Genomic DNA, 18635 nt, shown 5'->3' on the forward strand with positions numbered 1-18635 from the left:
CAGGTTAGGTAATGTACAGCAAATCGGCACCAGAGTCACCTAAAAGCCACAAAGCCTTACCTAAGAATGTTGGTCTGATCAGATCTCTCCAGCACTTTCACCACAAGGAGGTTGACTGAGCGCACCACTTGCTGGCCTTCTTCAAGATCCTCCACTCGGGAGTCTAGCATGAGGGTAATTAGGCCATGCATCAGATCCTTTAGAACACCAGTGGAAGCTTCCCGAGCCAAGCTTTCCATCTGAAAGAGCTGTGAACAGATTTTAGTTATCAATCATTCACTTGTGCAGAAATATGAAGACCTGGTCACGGAACACCATCCCTACTCTCCTAAATGTATTCATTCACGATACAGGAGATCGCAACAAGAATTCAGTCCATCCTATCTGGGAGTCAAGAGGTCTTGGTAAAGACAATGCTGCAAAGCAGCAGAAGGAAGTTGCTGGACTACCTTTAACATGGAGACAGAGTTGATTGTTCTAAAGAGTCAGTACATCTTTCCTCTGTGTAGCATCTCTACTCCTGATTACTAGACATGTGTCCTGCTCAATCACTGCACAAAGACTAGTTTATTAAAAAGGGAAAAAAAAAAAAAAAAAAACTTACTGAGATCATGTTGCCAATGATGCAGCTGTACAAGCGTACAATATCATCTTTGTCCAGCCGTTCATCTGCCATGTGGGTATTGTATATCAGACGCAATTGCATAATGGTGGCAATTAAGAACTGGTCTATGTGTCCAGACATGGCCTCTGCCTTATCTTCCTGGCGCAAAACTTCATCAATCTGAAAGAAATCAAGCACAGAAAACTCAACACCAGACCAGATCACACCCTCTAAAAATAAAACAATAGACCTCAATCTTACCTGAGCTAGTGCCTGTATACTGGTGTTTATGTCCCCACTGGCAACTTGGGAGATGACAAAGTTTATGGTGGAAGCTGTGTTGCTGTGCATGTCATCAAAGTGTGGGGAGACTGCTCGGATCCTATGGACAAACATATCAATCAAAAGAGAAGCCACATATTGCATAGGGACTTCAGAAGCCACAGAATTGTTCTCTATTTGGTGCGGAGACCAAGAGAAACACTACTACCAGCATGCCTCATTCTTTTCGCAAAACAGTACTGTAAGCATTCTAAAAGATGAGGGACTTGTGCCTTTCAATTGAGTTTAGGGAAATGCTTTAATCCTTAGACAGCAAGAAAACCTTTGAGGTGTCCGACAGCAACACAACAGATGAGCAACATTGCAAAACAACCACTAACAAGGTCAAGAACACCAAACTGAGCTGCAAGCAGGCCCCAGGGAGTAACACGAAGGACCTAAAAGTAATGAAAGAGGCAAAGCATTATTTTAGTTTTGGATAGAGTGAAGAAAAGTAATAGAGGGGAAATCTTCCAATGATTACACTAGTTCTGCAGACATGGGGGTCCCCAAGAAGTGCCCTTAATTTGAAATGGATTTCCTCTCACTTCCTGTTTGGCTATTGTACAGGAAATCTACACAATGGACACAGATGGCGAAGGAAAAAAAAAAAAAATCTGACAGGGATATAGCCTCTGTTGAAATTTTATTAGGATTTGGGTGTACATTTTTCAGACTGTGTTCCATTTAGATTGTCATTACGGTTCCTGTTGTCGGTCTGCTTGCAACACGCTCTTTAGAGTGTACGGGCAAACCGGCATTGAGGAAAGACTACTGGCAGTGAAAACCTTCCGTTGTGTAGATGTGTATTGCGGTGCAGAGTGAATATCATTTTTATTTTTTGCTTTATGAAGGAATACACGCTCAGGTCTTTTTATGCCTCATCACCATAGCGGAAACGGCAAGGCTTTCCTTGCAGATAGCCTCACATCTATGGGAACAGTAGTATAATCCTTTTTAGGCATTGTTCTCTGAAGCTTTGCTAAATGGGATTCACACCAGTAGTATAAGTGGGAATACATGCACGAGTTTGATCAGAGCACTGTTCACGGTTCTACACTCTGGTTTCATTGTGCAGTTTTAGGCGGGACGATGTGCACTCTATTCTGTGTCATTGGCTGATTCTAAGTAACTTGTGTCGTGACTAAATTTGGAACTGATTGGCTGATGTAGTATAGTCCTCACTTCCTGTTGATTGTCCCCTGGTCTCAAACAGGGCTCCCAGTCAGACAGGACAATTCTTGTGAGCATCCAAGGTGATAGCAGCCTATTTGTATTCCTGGGGATTGCGGAGCGCACTCAATTACCTTATACAAAAGAGCGGAGAACTGCTTTTTAGCACAACGGGATTGATTGTGATTGGCTTATAATATCTAAAGTGCACTTTATTAGCGCAACGGAGTCATTTGTGCAACAAGCATATATTAATTCCAAAGACATAACCCGCCCTTGCTCTATCCAAAATACAAAAAGAAAAAAAATACAAAGAAAAAAAGTTGCCTGCAGTTTTACTTTAATTTGGAAAAACTACATGGCAGAACTTGGAAAATGTGTTGCCAACTAGGTCGCGGCCTTACAAATCAGAGAGTAATGCTTGATGTCTCAGGCGCACAAACCACTCACTGATCTATTAGCACATGCCTTGACAGGAAAGGGTGGAACCTTGTCCATGAGATCAAAAGCTCGAATAATAATCTGTCTAAACTACCTAGAGCAAGAAGCCAGGGCACCCTTTTGGGGACCAGACGGGGTGACAAAAAGTCAAAGAAGCCATAGCTTCTAACAGGGAAATATCCTTTTGGTGAACTGAAGCCAGATGAAGGGACAGAAGAACAATGTCCTGGTTGCGGTGAAAGGCAGAAATTACCTTAGGCTGGAAGACGTCCTGGGCCCCACCATCTTGTTCTTGTGCAAAACCAAAAGGCTTTTGTTGCAAGATCCAAGAAACTCCTTTCAGAGGGGATTGCTTCAAGAAATTCAGAGGAGTGTCTCTTAATGGATTCAAGCTGTGGTTTCTGAAGCACAGAGCAAACCAGAGTCAGATCCCACAGACGACTAATGTAAAAGGGCTGCCCAGGACAGAATCTGCTCTACTTTATGCCACAGAGGGGCTTCTGGTTCCTCCCCGATGCTTGTTATAAGCTATGCTTGTGGTTTTTGTAAGACTAAAAGGCAGATTGGGTGACCATCAGCAGGATGGTCTAACAATGCAGAGATTTTAAAAAAAAAAAAAAACCTGAAAGAAAAAAAAAAAAAAAAAAAAAGGACAGAATGAGTCCTCAGCCACCAAGCAAGGCGATCCTAGGTGTCAAACAAATTGATCTTTACAGAGACCAGAACCATCGCCATCAAAATGCTGCAGACTCCTGAAGTCAAACTGGACAAAAAGGGGGCTGCCGTGAAGCTACCATCAGGGTCAGGACTCGCGCATAAGCAGAGAGTCAGACAACATCTGGACTAGAGGGTTCAAACGTGACCTAAGAGTCTGAAGTTACTACTGGGGAAGACCACCACACTTGCCTGAGGCTTGTCCAGGACTAGACCCAGATATTTCCAAAAGCAGGGTCTGTTCCAGCAATGATTTCTCAATTTACGATTCACCCACATGGCTGTAACATCTGGTTAGTCAAGACACCATCCAACGGAGTTCACCGATTGTCCCCTCAACAGGTTGCCCAAGTAAATCACAATAGATGTAACAGGAGATTGCAAAATTCCTAACACTGGGGCTAGCACCTAGGTGAACCTAAGGTGCAGACAAGAGGCCAAAAGGCAGGGATTTAAACTTTTAGTGCAGAGATCCTACAGCAAGTGTAGCAATTGATGATGCAATAGTAAGTTGGACATGCAACTAAGCCACAGAAGCTTTAAGTCTCCACGGTAAAAGGTAAACAGGAATAAAGAGGTTCAGAACCTCGAGATCCAAGAAAGGCAAAGGCGGACTTGGGAAACAGTGAACAGGTTTGAGTAAAACCCCTGAAACTGTTCTGCTACAGGAACTGGGGCACTGACATCTCGATATCCAAGATGGCTTGTTGAGAGATCTGCAAGTCTGTGTGGTGAAAAAGCAAGTTTGGAGTTGAAAAACCACAAAACCCAGGGATACCGCCTCCTGCACCCAAAGCATTTGCGAAGCATGCTGTCCAGGACTTGAGTGCCAGACCTTGCAGGTAGATAAGGAAGCTTTGGTCTTCATGAGGTTAAAGGAGTAGAGAAACAAAGGAATGTTTCTCAGAGAAACATTTCCAGTTTGCTCTTTAGGCTTCTGCCCTTTGAGGAAAATGTGATTTGTCAAGAACCTAAGCGTTTTAGAAATTGTCTGAGCTGAAGACTTAGAATCTGCTAAAACCACGGGCAAAGCGGCTATAGACTTCTGCATAAGAACCAAGATGCTCTTATAACCTCTGCAAAAAACAGGGGGGGGGGGGGGGGGGGAATGATTTGAGGCAGCGTTGAAGATTTGGATTTTTGTACTAAAATCCATTTCTCTGAGTTAATCAAAGGACAGTGCTCCATAAATCATAACTACTGGGACATCCGAAAGCAGTGTCAAAAGAAAAATGAGGGTTGAGGAAAATAACCCAAGGCTAAACATAAAGAGCCCTTAACCAGGACACAGGAGTCTTAACCGGGTCACAGGAGATCTGTCTGAAAAATATAAAGTTTAAAGAAAAACTACCCTCAAGAGCGAACAGCCCCTCTTAAACAGCAGCCTGCAAAACTTTGCGGCCAAAATAAGCATCCGCAGATGCCAAAAAAATCTACCTTATAGAATTTTGTGAAGGTATGCACCGACGACCAAGTGACCGCCTCGCAAACTTGCGATATTGATGCCCGATGATGGAAGGCCCAAGAAGCACTCCGAGCCCGAGTAGAAGACACCAGGGAAAGGTGGAACCTGACCTTTACTGGAATAGGCCTGAGTCGCCGTCTGCCTGATCGATCTGAGATGGTAGCTGAAGAAGCAGCCAGCCCTTTTCTTGGTCCGTCCGTAAACACAAAAAAAGCGAGTCTGACCTTCGGAAGGACTCTGTAGCTGCCAGATTCAGGTGTATCGCACGAACCACATCCAAGGTATGCAAAGCAAATTCCTTAGAATGAGCTGGCTTGGGACACAAGGAAGGCAACACAAAGTCCTCATTCAAATGGAAGTCAGAGACAAGTTTGGGCAGGAATGATGGACAGGGACGAAAAAAATGGATTTTTGTAAAATCTTACCGTAAAATCCTTTTCTCTTAAGCTCATTGACAGACGTAGTCCTCGTTGATTAATAACTCGGGTTATACTGCCCTCTACAGGAGTAGGACTAGACAGGAAAGAAAATGTTCTGGCCACACCCTAGGGGCAGTCCCAGAGGGTATATCCTCTCACTTCCTGCTACAGCAAATCAGTTATGTCACAAAGCAGTGTTTAGAGAATTTAACCCAACCCAACTCAAAAACAGAGGGGCGGGTACTACGTCTGTCAATGAGCTTAAGAGAAAAGGATTTTACGGAAAGATTTTACAAAAATCCATTTTTCTCTGTCGCTCATTGCCAGACGTAGTCCTCGTTGATTAATAATTCGGGACGTCCCAAAGCAGTACCACAAATGAGGGGTGGGATAACAGAAATCAAAATCCAGAAGGCCCAACCGGAGCCAACCAGAAGCATCAAGGACTCATCGAGCAAAAGATGAGACCTAAGTGAAAAACCCAACAAACCCTTGAGGTAGACCAACAGTCTCCTCAGATTGCGGCCTGCAGAACCTTGCGGCCAAAAGAGGCATCTGACGATGCCATCACATCAACTTTATAAAATGTAAAGGTATGAACCGACGATCAAGTCATCGCCTTGAAAACCTGGATCGCTGACGCCTGATGGCGGAAGACCCAGGAAACACTAGGCGCCCGAGTAGAGTGCGCCTTAACAGGGAACGGAGGATTCCGACCCTTAATAGAATAAGCCTGTACCACCGTCTGACTGGTCCATCTAGATATGGTCGCGGCAGACACAGGCAACCCCCTTCTAGGGCTATCCATGATCACAAAAAGTGAGTCCGTCTTACGAAACAAGTTCGTAGTAGTCAAGTGTACCCTGATTGTCTGAACCCCATTCCAAGGAGTGTAATGCAAACTCCCAAGGATGGCTAGTCTTAGGACACGGGGAAGGTAACAATATTTTTATTCAGATGAAAACTCTGAAAACCACTTTAGGAAGGAAGGAAGGATGGATTCGGAAGAACCACCTTATCCCTATGAACCACCAGATATGGGGAACGAAAGGGATTATGCGGCCAGTTCTGAAACCCTGCGTGCAGAAGTAATGGCCACCAAGAAGGCCACCTTCTGGGATAATGTAAGCAAGGGAATCTCCCTAATATCTTCAAAGAGAAGTTTCTGAAGAACCGACCACACTAAATTAAGATCCCAGGCGGTAAGGGTGCACGCACTGGCGGAGCCAGATGTCGCACCCCCTGGATGAAATTCCGCACCAAGGAATGATTAGCCAAAGGTTTCTGAAAGAAGATTGCTAACGCTGAAACCTGACCCTTGATAGTGCTCAAGGACAGTTTCTGCTCAACCCCTTGTTGCAGACAGACCAAGATTCGGGTCACCGAATAGGTATGTGGGGGAAATCCAAGAGATTCACACCACGCAATACAAGACTTCCATGTGCTGGAAGTCGCTTTCCTAACTTTAACTAGAGGTAGGAATAACTGAAGCTGACACTCCCTTGTCCTTCAGTACCTGGGTCTCAATGGCCAGGCCATTAAGCCAGCGATTGTAAAGCAAGATGGAAGATCGGTCCCTGAGACCGCAAATCCTCCCTGAGAGAAGTCTCCAAGGAGCGTCCGCGACTAGCCTCACCAAGTCGGCGTACCAGGCTTGACGAGGTCAGTCCGGAATTTCCAGAATAACTGGAATTCCCTCCATCTCTATCCTGCGAAGAAGTTCCCGCAGTAACTTGAGAGGATGGAAGGCATGCCGTAGCTGATACTGCCCCCATGGGGCGATCAGCGTTTCTGCTGCCTCCGCTAGAGGATCGCGGGTGCGAGCTACAAACCTCCGCACCTTCCTGTTGAGCCAAGGTGCCAACAGATCCACATCCGGGGTTCCCCAATGAAGGGACAGCTAGTGAAAAACCTCTGGATGAAGAGGCCATACCCCTTGATCCAGAATCTGACGGCTGAAATAATCTGCCTGCCGATTTCCCACCCCCGGAGTGAACACTGCGGGGAGATCTGGAACAAACCGTTCCGTCCAACGAAAGATGCTAGTAGTTTTGATGGCCACCAGGACACTCCACGTGCCCCTTTCTTGACATAAGTCACGACCGTGGCATTGTGCGATTGGATCCGAATCGGGCTGCTCTAGAGCTGCTCGGTTCAGTAAATCAGACAAAATCTGATCGCTCTCAGTTCCGATACCCTTATTGGTAACCTGGATACTATCGGAAGGAATGACTTCCCCTGGTTGAGCATCGGAGACTCCCTAGTCCGCTCGCTCAACCGGATCCGATTGTCCAGGGAATCGGAATTCTGATTCCATTAGAAAAGAATCTCCTTCAGGAGAATTCGGGTATGAGACTGGGTATACGGTACTGCCTCTAAGAAGGCCACCATCAGTCCCAGCCAATTGACGGACAGCAACATCCGAATCGTTGACTGAACCTTCTGGAGTTTCTCCGCAAGGAGAAACTCTTGCCCAGGATGTATCCAACATTAGGCCCAGATAGTTCAGTCTCCTGGTGGGAACCAGGGATGATCTTTGGGAAAGCGAAGAAAACGCTGATGTCCTGCGATGATGGGGATATAAAGATAGGCATCCTAAATGTCTATGGACGCCAGGAAATCCCCCTGATGCAGGGAGGCCACCATTGTTCGGATGGACTCCATCTTTCCCCAAGTCCAGAAATTGGACGCACCTTGCCCTCTTTCCGGGGCATTGTGAACAGGTTCAAATAGAACCGCCTGAAACCGTTAAAGGTTAGAAGGGAAGAATCGCACCGGTGGAAGTGATCGAAAACTCGATCCTGTATCCTGACCATATGCCCTCGCGAACCTCTTAGTCCGGGGTTCTGGCAAGCCATGGATCCGGAAACCGGTGAAGCCACCCCCCTACCCCAGAGATGGGTAGGGGCGCATCAGGCTGTATTCTTCAGGCTTGGCTGAGCCGGACTTTGTTTAGCTGACCAGCGCCCTTTGAAAACCCTCTGAAGGGGGTTTGGAGGGTTTCGCCTTATCGCCCGCCCTTGCGGAACGAACAAACTCTTTATGAGCAGAAAAGGAAGGTCCTCGTTAGTTATGAGGTCCTTTTATCCTAACAGTCTGTGGCAAGACCGTGCTCTTGCCCCTAGTGAGATCCTTTATAATCTCAACCAAACTAAATGGCAACCACTGGCCTAAGGGTTGACCCTATCAGGGAAAAAATGACGCGGGATTCCGCTTCCACTTTTTCGATCCACCGGATCCCTAAAGGACGCAGCGTCCTCCAACGGGATAACGGTGGCTTTATTTGGAAATTGGTGAGTCCACTACAGGTGGTACCGTCTATCCTTTTAAAGAGGGATTCCTCAAACGGATAGCGCCTAGCCATGCGTTTGGAAATAGCAGGGGTTTGTTTCAAAACAACCCCATTTGGGTAAAGGAAAATCCTTCGCCTTTTTGGTAGGCTAACAAGTACCAAAAAGGAATCTCAGTCTCAGCTACCTCTGCCGGTGTAACCTCAAGACTAAAGGTTTCCCGGAAGGACACAACTAGTGCATCCACCACTCTTGTGCTATGGCGGAGGCAGAAACGTTCTCCTCACTGCTGAGGAGATATTACCTGAGACAACAGCCCCATAAGAGGGACCTGCAGCTGCATTGACCAGCTCCGAATCCATATCTGAAGTATCAGATAAAAAATGATAAAAAATAGGGGTAGGCGGGGGTCGCTTCTTGACCCCCGTCCCTGACAGGCCACCTCCACTCAGGATACCAAAGACTCCAAAACTGCCGAAAATGCATTAAAACAAGTGGGGTACTGGAGGGTCCTGCTGCCACCTTGAGGGGATCAGGTGGGGATACATATGCGGCAGGGTCAATGATTATATGATTATACAAGACATTTGCCAGCGACAAAAAAAAAAAAAAAGACAAAGTAAAAAACTTTTTTTTTTTGTAATCCCCCAGCGCAACAGCGCCCCTCAGTGTTACCTGCCTTTTTGGACCCCACAGAGAGAGAGAGACCCCAAGGCTCATCCCTGATGCACAGAAGTTTTCTATCAGCCTGCTCAGTGCTGTCCTGTTACAGACAGGAAGTCTTTGGCCCTTTTTCCTGGGTAAAGGAGGCGGCTCCGCCCCTTAACACGCCTTCCGGCGCCTCCCCCTGGCTCCACGAGGTGTTTGGTCACCTCAAACATGGCCGCCCCCATGCTGGAGACACGAGGCTACGCCAATATGGCGGCCTCGTGTGATCTGCAAGACAATGGCGGCGGCCTGTTAGGATAGAGGCGGCTAGCAGCGGCCTGCGGGATGCTGTATTCGGTCTAGCGGCCTGCGGGAGTGCATCGGCCCCACAAACTTCACCCTGGATGGTGATAAGCCTGGCCGACGGTACAGGACCCTGGCGGGCCGCATGCGGTCCGTGGGTCGTCGGGAGATGCCACAAAACAGTGCTGTGCAGCCCGTGGAAGCTGGAGGAATGGCGATCTGGACTGCAGTACTCAGGCATAGGCATCAGCCTGTGTACCTCTGACAGGTAGGATACCTTTTACTTCAATAGTAACGCCCCTTTTAGTGCTGCCACTGACTTCAGTCATCCTTACAATGACTTTAGATCGTCAGCTCCCAAACCAAGCCTCCTGGTTATTTTTCACAAAAATCACACTCAAATTGGGGGATCTGTGACTTATTATAGGATAGAGGAGAGATCCATCCTACCATCCCAGAGAGGGGCCCGCGTCCACCACAAACCCGACAGGGGGAGAGGGGGAACATACTACTCACCATACCGGAACCAGGCGGGCGCCAACTCCTGACAGAACCCCTCTCCACCGGGGTGGGGGGGCTGTCGACCAATACGGACGCCGTGACTCTGTTGGTCATTGGCGTCCAGGCGAGACGTTTAACTCGCAGGGTCAGTACCCGTCCAGTGGGACTATGTCGCGGCCGACCCAGCGCGGAGCTATGGCCTGCACGCGCTCGTAGGCTGAACTGGGGTGACCACTGGATCTCAAAATCCAGCAAAGAATTCTAGCAAAGAATCTAGGTCCTTACTCCTAACTAGACAGAAAAAAACTGATTTGCTGTAGCAGGAAGTGAGAGGATATACCCTCTGGGACTGCCCCTAGGGTGTGGCCAGAACGTTTTCTTTCCTGTCTAGTCCTACTCCTGTAGAGGGCAGTATAACCCGAGTTGTTATTAATCAACGAGGACTACGTCTGTCAATGAGCGACAGAGAAACCCTTTTATCCCTATGGGCCACTAAATTGGTACTGCGACAGGATAATGCCACCAATTTCGATACCCTGCGGGCCGAGGTAATGGCCACCAAAAATGTCACCACCTGGGATAACATAGGCAAGGAAATCTCCTGAATATTCTCAAATGGAGGTTTCTGGAGAACCGAAAAGTACTGCATTTAATTCCCATGGCAGCAAAAGAGACCATACAGGTGGAGCCACATGCTGAACCCCCTGAATGAAGGTACCAACTAAAGAGTGCATGGCTAGAGGGGGCCGGTAAGAGAAGATTGCCAGGGCAGATACCTGGCCCTTGATGGTACTCGAGGGCAACTTCTGATTAATGCCCTGTTGAAGAAAGGTTAAGATCCGAGCCACAGAAAAGGATCGAGAATGAACGCAAATCGACTCACACCAAGAAATGTATGCTTTCCAAGTACAGTGGTATATCTTGTTGGAAGGCTACTTCCTTGCCTTCACTATAGTAGGGATTACTGATCCAAACCTCTAGCCCTCAGTACCTGCCTTTCAATACCGAAGCCAATAAACCAACGACTGTAAAGCAGGATGGTAGATCAGCACTTGAGACAACTGTTCTTCTGAGAGGACGCCCCCAAGGGACCTTTAAGGCTACCAGACTGATTGGAAGATCCTCGCCCTTGATTCCACACAGGAATTGCGGAAGAAGCCTGAGCCGAGGATGATAGTGGTCTTACCGCGGCCCTTGGATGCCTGCGTCTGCCAGAGGAACCTGTGATCTCGCCACAAAACCTCAGTATCCTCCTAAACCTTAAAGGAGCTGCATGTAAGACTTTGTAAACAGAACTGTCTTGAAGGTGGATACCACCAGACTCAGAACCTGTATGCAAAATGGGAGAGAGAGCGGTGTGACAGCAGCCGGTGAATCACGGCCTGTGGTCCCTGAAGTTTGCGCAGAGGAAGAACCACCCTGGTCAGAAATATAATCATACCTAGGTAAATCAATTCCCTGGATAGGGGGGACCTTAGGTAGTTCAGACATCACCTGAACCTTTGCAGGAATTAAATCCGCACAAGGAGACTCCGGACCTAAAAAACCTATAAAAAAGGACAAGCTTTGTCCCCCTTTCTGGGTACCCAAAAGAAACATTTTGCGGATCTCCTTGACGTTCACCAAAAGTCCACGGGGCCAGAAACCAGCGAAGATGTCCCCCCATCCTAATAATGGGTGAGGGCAGACCATCATGCTGAAGTATTGTCTGCTGGATCGGGGAAGCTAGCTCTAGGCTTACCAGACCAAGGTTGCTTGGAACCTCCCGGGGAAGATTTAAAAGATCTATTTCCCTTATTCTCTGTCCCAGAAGCACAAAATAATTTTCAATGGTCTGAGGAGAGCCCCCGTCTGCGGCGAAGGCTCCTTCCCTTTCCTTGACTGCGGCAAAAAGGTACTCTTCCCCACCATGATAACCTTAATTGGGTCATCCAAACAAGCGATCGCCTTGAAGGGGCAGATCACCGAGAGTTTTAGAGGCTTATTCTGCTGACCAATTCCTAAACCACAGCACACGCCTAATCACAGCTGAAACAAAGTTTGGACAGCACAGGAGCTGTATCCAAAGCTGCGTCACAAACTGCAGCCCATGGACCAACTGGTCCGCTAAATCAACATAAGCAGCGGGGGGATCTGCTCACCCCTCAGGCCCTGGCGCAAGAGCTTAGCCCATTCAGTTAGGGTCTGAGACACCAGGGCTGAGACAAAGACTGGCCGCAATGCCGAACCAGGCATACTAAACATGCGGCGTGCCAGAGCCTCCACTTTGTCAGCCGGGTCCTTAAAGGACGAGGATTCCTCAACTGGGATTATGGTTGCCTTATTCAACCTGGAAACCGGAGGGTCCACCACTGGTGGACTAGCCCACTATTTTTTTTTTTTTTTTTTTAAAAAAGGGACTCCTCAAAAGGGTAACCTACAGCAAAACATTTGGGGACCACAAGGGGTAATTTTGGTTGTTCCCATTTTTTACAGCAAAGCCTGTCAAAATAAGGCACATAAGGAAACCTCTTTGGAGTATGATGAGACTTGTGTTTACCAAACGACACAGACACGTCTGGTGCTACATCAGCCACATACTCCATTTTTAAAGTCTCAAGCACTGCAGTGATTAAGTGCGTCTGCCAGCACTTTTTCATTCGCTGCACAATAAAAAACGCACACAATACCTCAGTGACATTGCAGCTCAATGTGGGAGGGTTTAATTTCAGCAGTCTATATACTGTCAATACTGAAAGCAGTGGGCAGGGCCAGGTGTCAGTGCTAATTCACAAGCCTGTAGCTTGAGAACCATCAAGGCTGATGGTCAAGCACCATGACTTTTTATCCCACTGTAGTGCAAGCAGGTAGAGCCTAGATGATGGTTGCCACACCACCACGGAAAGATGCATTAGGTAGGCTAACAGGATCAACAGAAATAAGACTACAGGGGGCCATAGATGCTCATAATTTTATGTCTATCATATTTTGGCATTTAGGTTTTTCATTTATCACACCATTCCTATTCTTGTATCATTTTTCTTCTGATTAAAAAACAGAATAAAGCCAGGCATGGCCAAAAATAACTCGCATTTGGGCAGCATTGATAGAAGAATCGCCTTTTGTCAAATGACAGTGGATTTCAATACAAAGTTTGCACCTTCCTCCCTTGCAGAAAGGCTAAGAAAACTAGTTATCAGGACTCTGATTTATTTTTCTTTATTATATATTATATATTCTTTATTACAAGCCATAAATGGAGAGCAACTCCATCATTGAGCTTTTTAATGCTATGGCATGACAACTGGAAATTTTGGTGCAACTGCCTCACCAAAAGAATCCCTGAGGAAATCAAACTTTAAAAAGCCTGCAATTTAGGTTTCCACCAACCATGCAAACTAAAAAACACATTACCTTGAGATGACTTAATATGAACACCTGCATATGTTTTAATAACTAGTCCAGAGCCTGATCCCTACATGCTACAAAGTATGGGAAAACCAAGAGCAACAGATTTGCAGTAATTGAAGGGATACTTACTTTGGTTCTGGGAGTAAGACTGGTTCGAAAATCTCATCCAGTTTGTGCTGAACCAATGCTGGCATCTCACATCTTACAGTACCATTGTCGTTCTCGATTTCGTCCAAATCCAACTGAAATTCTCGTGGAACAGTATTACGTACAGGCTCAGAATGTCCTCCCATGTTACGGGCTTGGCTGTGTGGAACACAAAACTTCTTGTCAATCAAAATAGCTTAAATATTTTCTGCTAGTAAACTGTAGAATAAAGGGGAATCACTACTAACACTTTAAAAACCCATCCCAGAGCAATCCTTTCCCAAATGTTGAGGGTCCACTCCAAGTGATCCATAATATCAGACCCACTGTGCTCTAAAACTGACACCTCTTGCAGAGGCCTGGTCATTTAATGGAGCACAGGGGGATGCACATGTCAAAAACCAACTTCTGTGAGCCCATACATTACATAGGAGTTCACCTTTCCATAATCCAGTGAGCTGTGTCCCTGGTGGAAACACAGGGTGACCTCCAGGTCTGTATACTACTAAGAATAAATTCTTTAAAACCACCTACAGCATCCAAAACACGTCAATGAAAAAAGTAAACACGGAGCGATAACTAGCTTTGGAATATTCTTTTGCAAATCTTTTTAGTGATCCATGTTGTAAAGCATTTAGGCCCATTTTACATTTGCTTCAGTTTCTACAAGGAGCAGTGTGAACAGCAAGCTTTAACAAAGCATTTGCAGAACTTTCAGTTTGTTTGCAAATGTTAAAACACTGGGGTTTTATTTACTAAAGCTGGAGTGCGCAAAACCAGGCTCAGTTTTGCATAAAAACCAATCAGCTTCCGAGTTAGATTGCAAAAGCTTAAATGAACAAGCTGAGGTTAGAAGCCGATTGGTTTCTACGCAGAAGTGAGCCTAAATTTTGCACTTTCCAGCTTTAGTAAATAAACCTCACAGATCCAAACAGGAGCGGCAATTGTCCACTTCAAAACAAGCAATTAACAGGCTTGAGCACTACTTGAAGCTGGTTAAAAACCTGATGAAGCCTGCTAGCAGCTTGTTTAAACTGACAATCGCACTTTTATTGGAAGGCAACATGTTTTTCTTGTGTTCATATCAGAGGTTTCTGGATGGTTGAAACTAGATTACACCTTGGCTGGAATGCCAGCTGAGAAAATTTACCTAGCAGGGTAGTCATGACAAGGAGTCATAAATTTGAATTCATATCCTAACAGGATGTTCTCGCATAGGCCTCCTTTTGTGAAGTTTGGGGGTAGAGGAGCCTCAGATAAGACCTCCTGGGGAGGTTATACCAACATCAAAAAGCAAACAGTTACTGAGAGATGACCCGGGTCAAAAACGGTGATTCATGGATTGGCGCCCCTAGTGGAGACTAACATGCTTCCTGGAAAGATGAGATACTTCCTTTTCATTAGAAAGGATGACCACTTATGGATTCATTTGACAAAAAACGGACAGTGGGTGTGTGGGTGATGTCTGAGTGGACTTTAAAAGCAATCGTCGGCTAGAATTATTTCTCTTTCCCATTGAGCCCAGCTTAAAGATGCCAAATACCGAGGACAACCATATGTAAAATTATCTGAGCTTGTTTTGGGTTATATGTTCTGTAGTATTTTTTTTGTTTTAGGTTAGCATTTCTACTCGCTTTATAATAAATTAGATCCTTGCTTATTTAGGCAGTGTTTATTTTTATTGCTAACATTATTATATCCTCACCATTAACCTTATCAGAATTTTGATAGACCATGTGACGAACGCCCATTTGCTTGGACGTTAGTCACGGGTTACTTGAGGAGTGTGGAGGCCAGCCTTCTGCCCACGGACTACGGCCCTGGCTTGTAGGGGAGCGTGGCTCTGGTTGGGGGTGTATGCTGGGGGACCCTTGGAGTACTGTTACTTTGAATTCAAGTCCCTGTCACCCCAAGCGACACAGACTTTGGGCCTAAGCTGCATATTACAACAAAGGACTTCACACCATGAGAGACTAAACAGATGCTAATGACATAAGACTCAGCTTTGGTATACTGGAGGGGTGTGTTGAAAATGGAGACGGGCCGTCTGAGAGCCTATGTCTTCTGCTTTCATCTGTTTAGAGGTTAAGTGTATTCATACTTCTAGGAAAGAGTATTCGGCTTTGTTTGGGCTGGTTGTTTGTGGAGTCAAATATGATCATGCTAATCCTGTCTGAGCCTGCAATGTCATTCACCTGTGTCTGTCCAGATGGCCAGGTATGTTAATTATGTTCTGTATACAATACATTTGCATGATGTGATCAAGCTCCTACAACTGGATATATATTGGAAGTGAGTTGGTGAATAAAGTGTCTTGTTTTACCCTTCATTGAGCTCAGGATAATGTTTGGGGGGAATTGAGGGGCCAGATCACTGCATCACACGAGAGTCTGGAGACCTAAGACAGAAATACTTGGTCCAAGTATTGGGGATCTGTTACAGACCATTATAGAAATAGAAAAGATAATCCTTCTAAAGGAGGAGGATTCAAAACCACCCCACATTTCACACTTCCATTAAGATCTGTGAATAGTTTCAAAACAGACGTTGAAGGGAGCTTTTAAAGTCTTCGAGAAAGCGGATTAAAGATTACTGAAAGTTTCATAAAAGCTTGCTGCTCACACTGCTCTGAACCGAGTGTGAAACAGGCCTCATGGTTTTTGTACTATACTGTAATGTACTGGTTTATTTCTGTAAAAAAATGTTCTTTTGCAATGAAATAACATGTTACGGCATGCGACAAGGTAACACATTCAAAAACCACAAGTCACCACAAAAGACGAGGGGGGGGGGAGAATATACATACACACACAAAACTGATACACAAGATCACACAGGACCTCTTACTTCTAATGCATTTTGTTCGACTGTACAACACCTTGGGATGCCATTAAAAAAATAAATGCATAAAACTGTTGTAATAGTAAATGGGCAGGATGTGGACCGGCAGAGTCGGTCCAGCATTTTGTTCTAAAGATGCCCATTTCACTGATCTTTTTTTTACAAAAAAAACATTGACACGTTCATATTTTTCTAACTATTAAACAGAGCTACAAAATAACCAGATGTAACTGTAGATCACCGAAATCAGACAGGTGCTCCAATTTCATAGTGTAAAATCAACTAGCAAGATCGAAGAGAGAAAAGGAGAAAAGGAAAAAGTAGAAGAGGCTACTTACATTCTATAAGTGCGATACATAATTCTGTCCCAAGAGAAGCAGTGACAGAAAAACAGAATATTTAGAGCCATGCAACTTAAAAACAAACCCAAGGTCTTTGCAAAACAAAAAAAGTAAAGTGCAGACAAGTACAGTTAACCACAACAAATAAAGTCGCCCAAATTCACCTACACTACAATGTAAATAAAGAGGAAAAACTAGGTTTAATGCATACAAAACTGGGAGGAGACTACTATATAAAAAAAAAAAAAAAAAAAAAAAAAAAAAAAAAAATCACAAAAAACTAGAAGGTACTACAAGGAGACCGCTGAACATACTTGAGTTTGGAAGACATGTCTTCAGGTGGGGGTTTCTTAAGCAGGCTGGCATTGGCACTCTGAACACGCTGAGGCTTCTCTTCCACTTGTTTAGCAGGGGCAGCTACGGTCTGCTTCTTCCCAGCACGCTTTATTCGTTCCTCCAGCATGCTCATATCCTTTTCTGAGAGCTGTAGGAAGAATAAAAAAAATCAATAAGGGCATGTATCCACAGCTAGTTATTCAACAACTACCGTCACACACCAATCCATAATATAAACTCACATTTCCAATGAGCTTGAAGACTTGTTCTCCGTGCACATTATAAACAGCCACGATGGTGTTGAGTGCTGCATTGCGTACAGTCGTGTCACGGTCTCCAATTTGGGTAGCTATCTCTTTAAGAGCTTTGGCAGGCGTTGGCTGGCAAACATTCATACCATAGGATTCCACCAAGCAGCCCAACTCCTCTAGGCATTCTATAGAGGTAAAACAATTGCAGACGAGATGTATAGAATATATTAGTCCCCCTCCAACATTTTAAAAAAAGTTTGCTCCTCATTACCTGCCCGCTGCTTGGAGTTCTTGGATTTGATTCCCTCCATTACAAAATTAAACATCTTGCTAGCTGGGTACACCTGGCACATCTTAGTCAGTATGGCACGCACATCCTTCCGCACAAGATCCTTTGGCTCGCCCACCTATGAATGAAATATGTCAGATATTCAGGGCTCGACAAACCACGGGCGCCAGGTCGCCATGGCAACCAGAAGCCGTGTCCTGGCGCCTCGGCCGCCTCTAGCCCACTTATTGAAACTACCGAAGCCCTCGACATGCAGCTCAGTGCCGGGCAGCTGATCCTTCTCTGAGTGACATGGGAGGGGCCGGCCTCTTCTTCTCAGGCGGCTGTTGTCCCCTCCTCCCCAATGCCTGAGCAAAGTCAGAGGATGAATGGCTGCTCTCTTCTGCTGCCCGTACCGCATCACCGCCAAACTGGCCTATTCTTTGGGTTGGGGGGGGCCATCAGTTCATCCAGAGGGCCTAGGAAACTGTAGACCGAGGGACTTTCTATTTTGGCTCATAAGCAGATTTATCCTGGCCGCATTTGCAGATCGTAAGATTAAAGTCCTGTCTCTCTCAGTTCCTGTGCTGCTGGCGGAGGAGTGACTTGGCTTACACACTGCCTGCCACCTTCAGCAAGCAAGTGATGGGGGAATCAGCAAAAGAATGGTGGCAGGCTCAGGGCAGATTGGGAGTGATAGGTCCGTGCAACAAACAGAGGCAAAGGCAGCAATCCATGTCCATCAATCTCTCTCTGACACAGACTCAGCAGCCAGCAGTGCACACAGAAAAGTCAAGGTACAGTGCATGCAGGGCCGGAACTGGGGGAAAAAAGAGCATCTGCTATACCATTTTCACTGTTTACTGACTCCTGCTATAGCAGCACCTTTCACATCCAGTTTTACTTCTCCTCTCTCCGTGTACTGCAAGGCTCTACTTCTTCCCAGTAAAAAGACAATCACACCAATTCTCTCTCCCACCCCTTTCACTTTCTCCCGTTTGTTTTGCTCTCCCCTCACATGCATCTTCATTGCTCACACCCTCCAGTGCCAGATCTGACCATTCCCATCACTGCCTGACACCCTTTCTATCCCAGATTACTTTATATCTCTTCAAACTGTTTAGCAGCTCAGCACATTAACTGCAGTCATTTAAGGTGGCCATGGAATAGATTCCTTTTTAT

General features: G+C 45.8%; 1 protein-coding gene across 1 annotated transcript in view; it reads right to left on the bottom strand.

The window, feature by feature from the left end:
• The window catches only part of CKAP5 (cytoskeleton associated protein 5), a 112671-nt gene that overhangs the window by 13779 nt on the left and 80257 nt on the right, over nucleotides 1-18635 (bottom strand). Inside the window, exons 32-38 of the mRNA XM_082271147.1 lie at nucleotides 17457-17592; nucleotides 17177-17370; nucleotides 16913-17082; nucleotides 13399-13575; nucleotides 866-986; nucleotides 605-784; nucleotides 61-248 (exon numbers count right to left, since the gene is read on the bottom strand). Of these exons, the coding sequence (XP_082127273.1) occupies nucleotides 61-248; nucleotides 605-784; nucleotides 866-986; nucleotides 13399-13575; nucleotides 16913-17082; nucleotides 17177-17370; nucleotides 17457-17592 (1166 nt within the window). The remainder of the gene's footprint in view (nucleotides 1-60; nucleotides 249-604; nucleotides 785-865; nucleotides 987-13398; nucleotides 13576-16912; nucleotides 17083-17176; nucleotides 17371-17456; nucleotides 17593-18635) is intronic.

Source organism: Pelophylax lessonae (assembly GCF_965119305.1).
Source record: "Pelophylax lessonae genome assembly, chromosome: 10".
Classification (NCBI taxonomy): domain Eukaryota; kingdom Metazoa; phylum Chordata; class Amphibia; order Anura; family Ranidae; genus Pelophylax; species Pelophylax lessonae.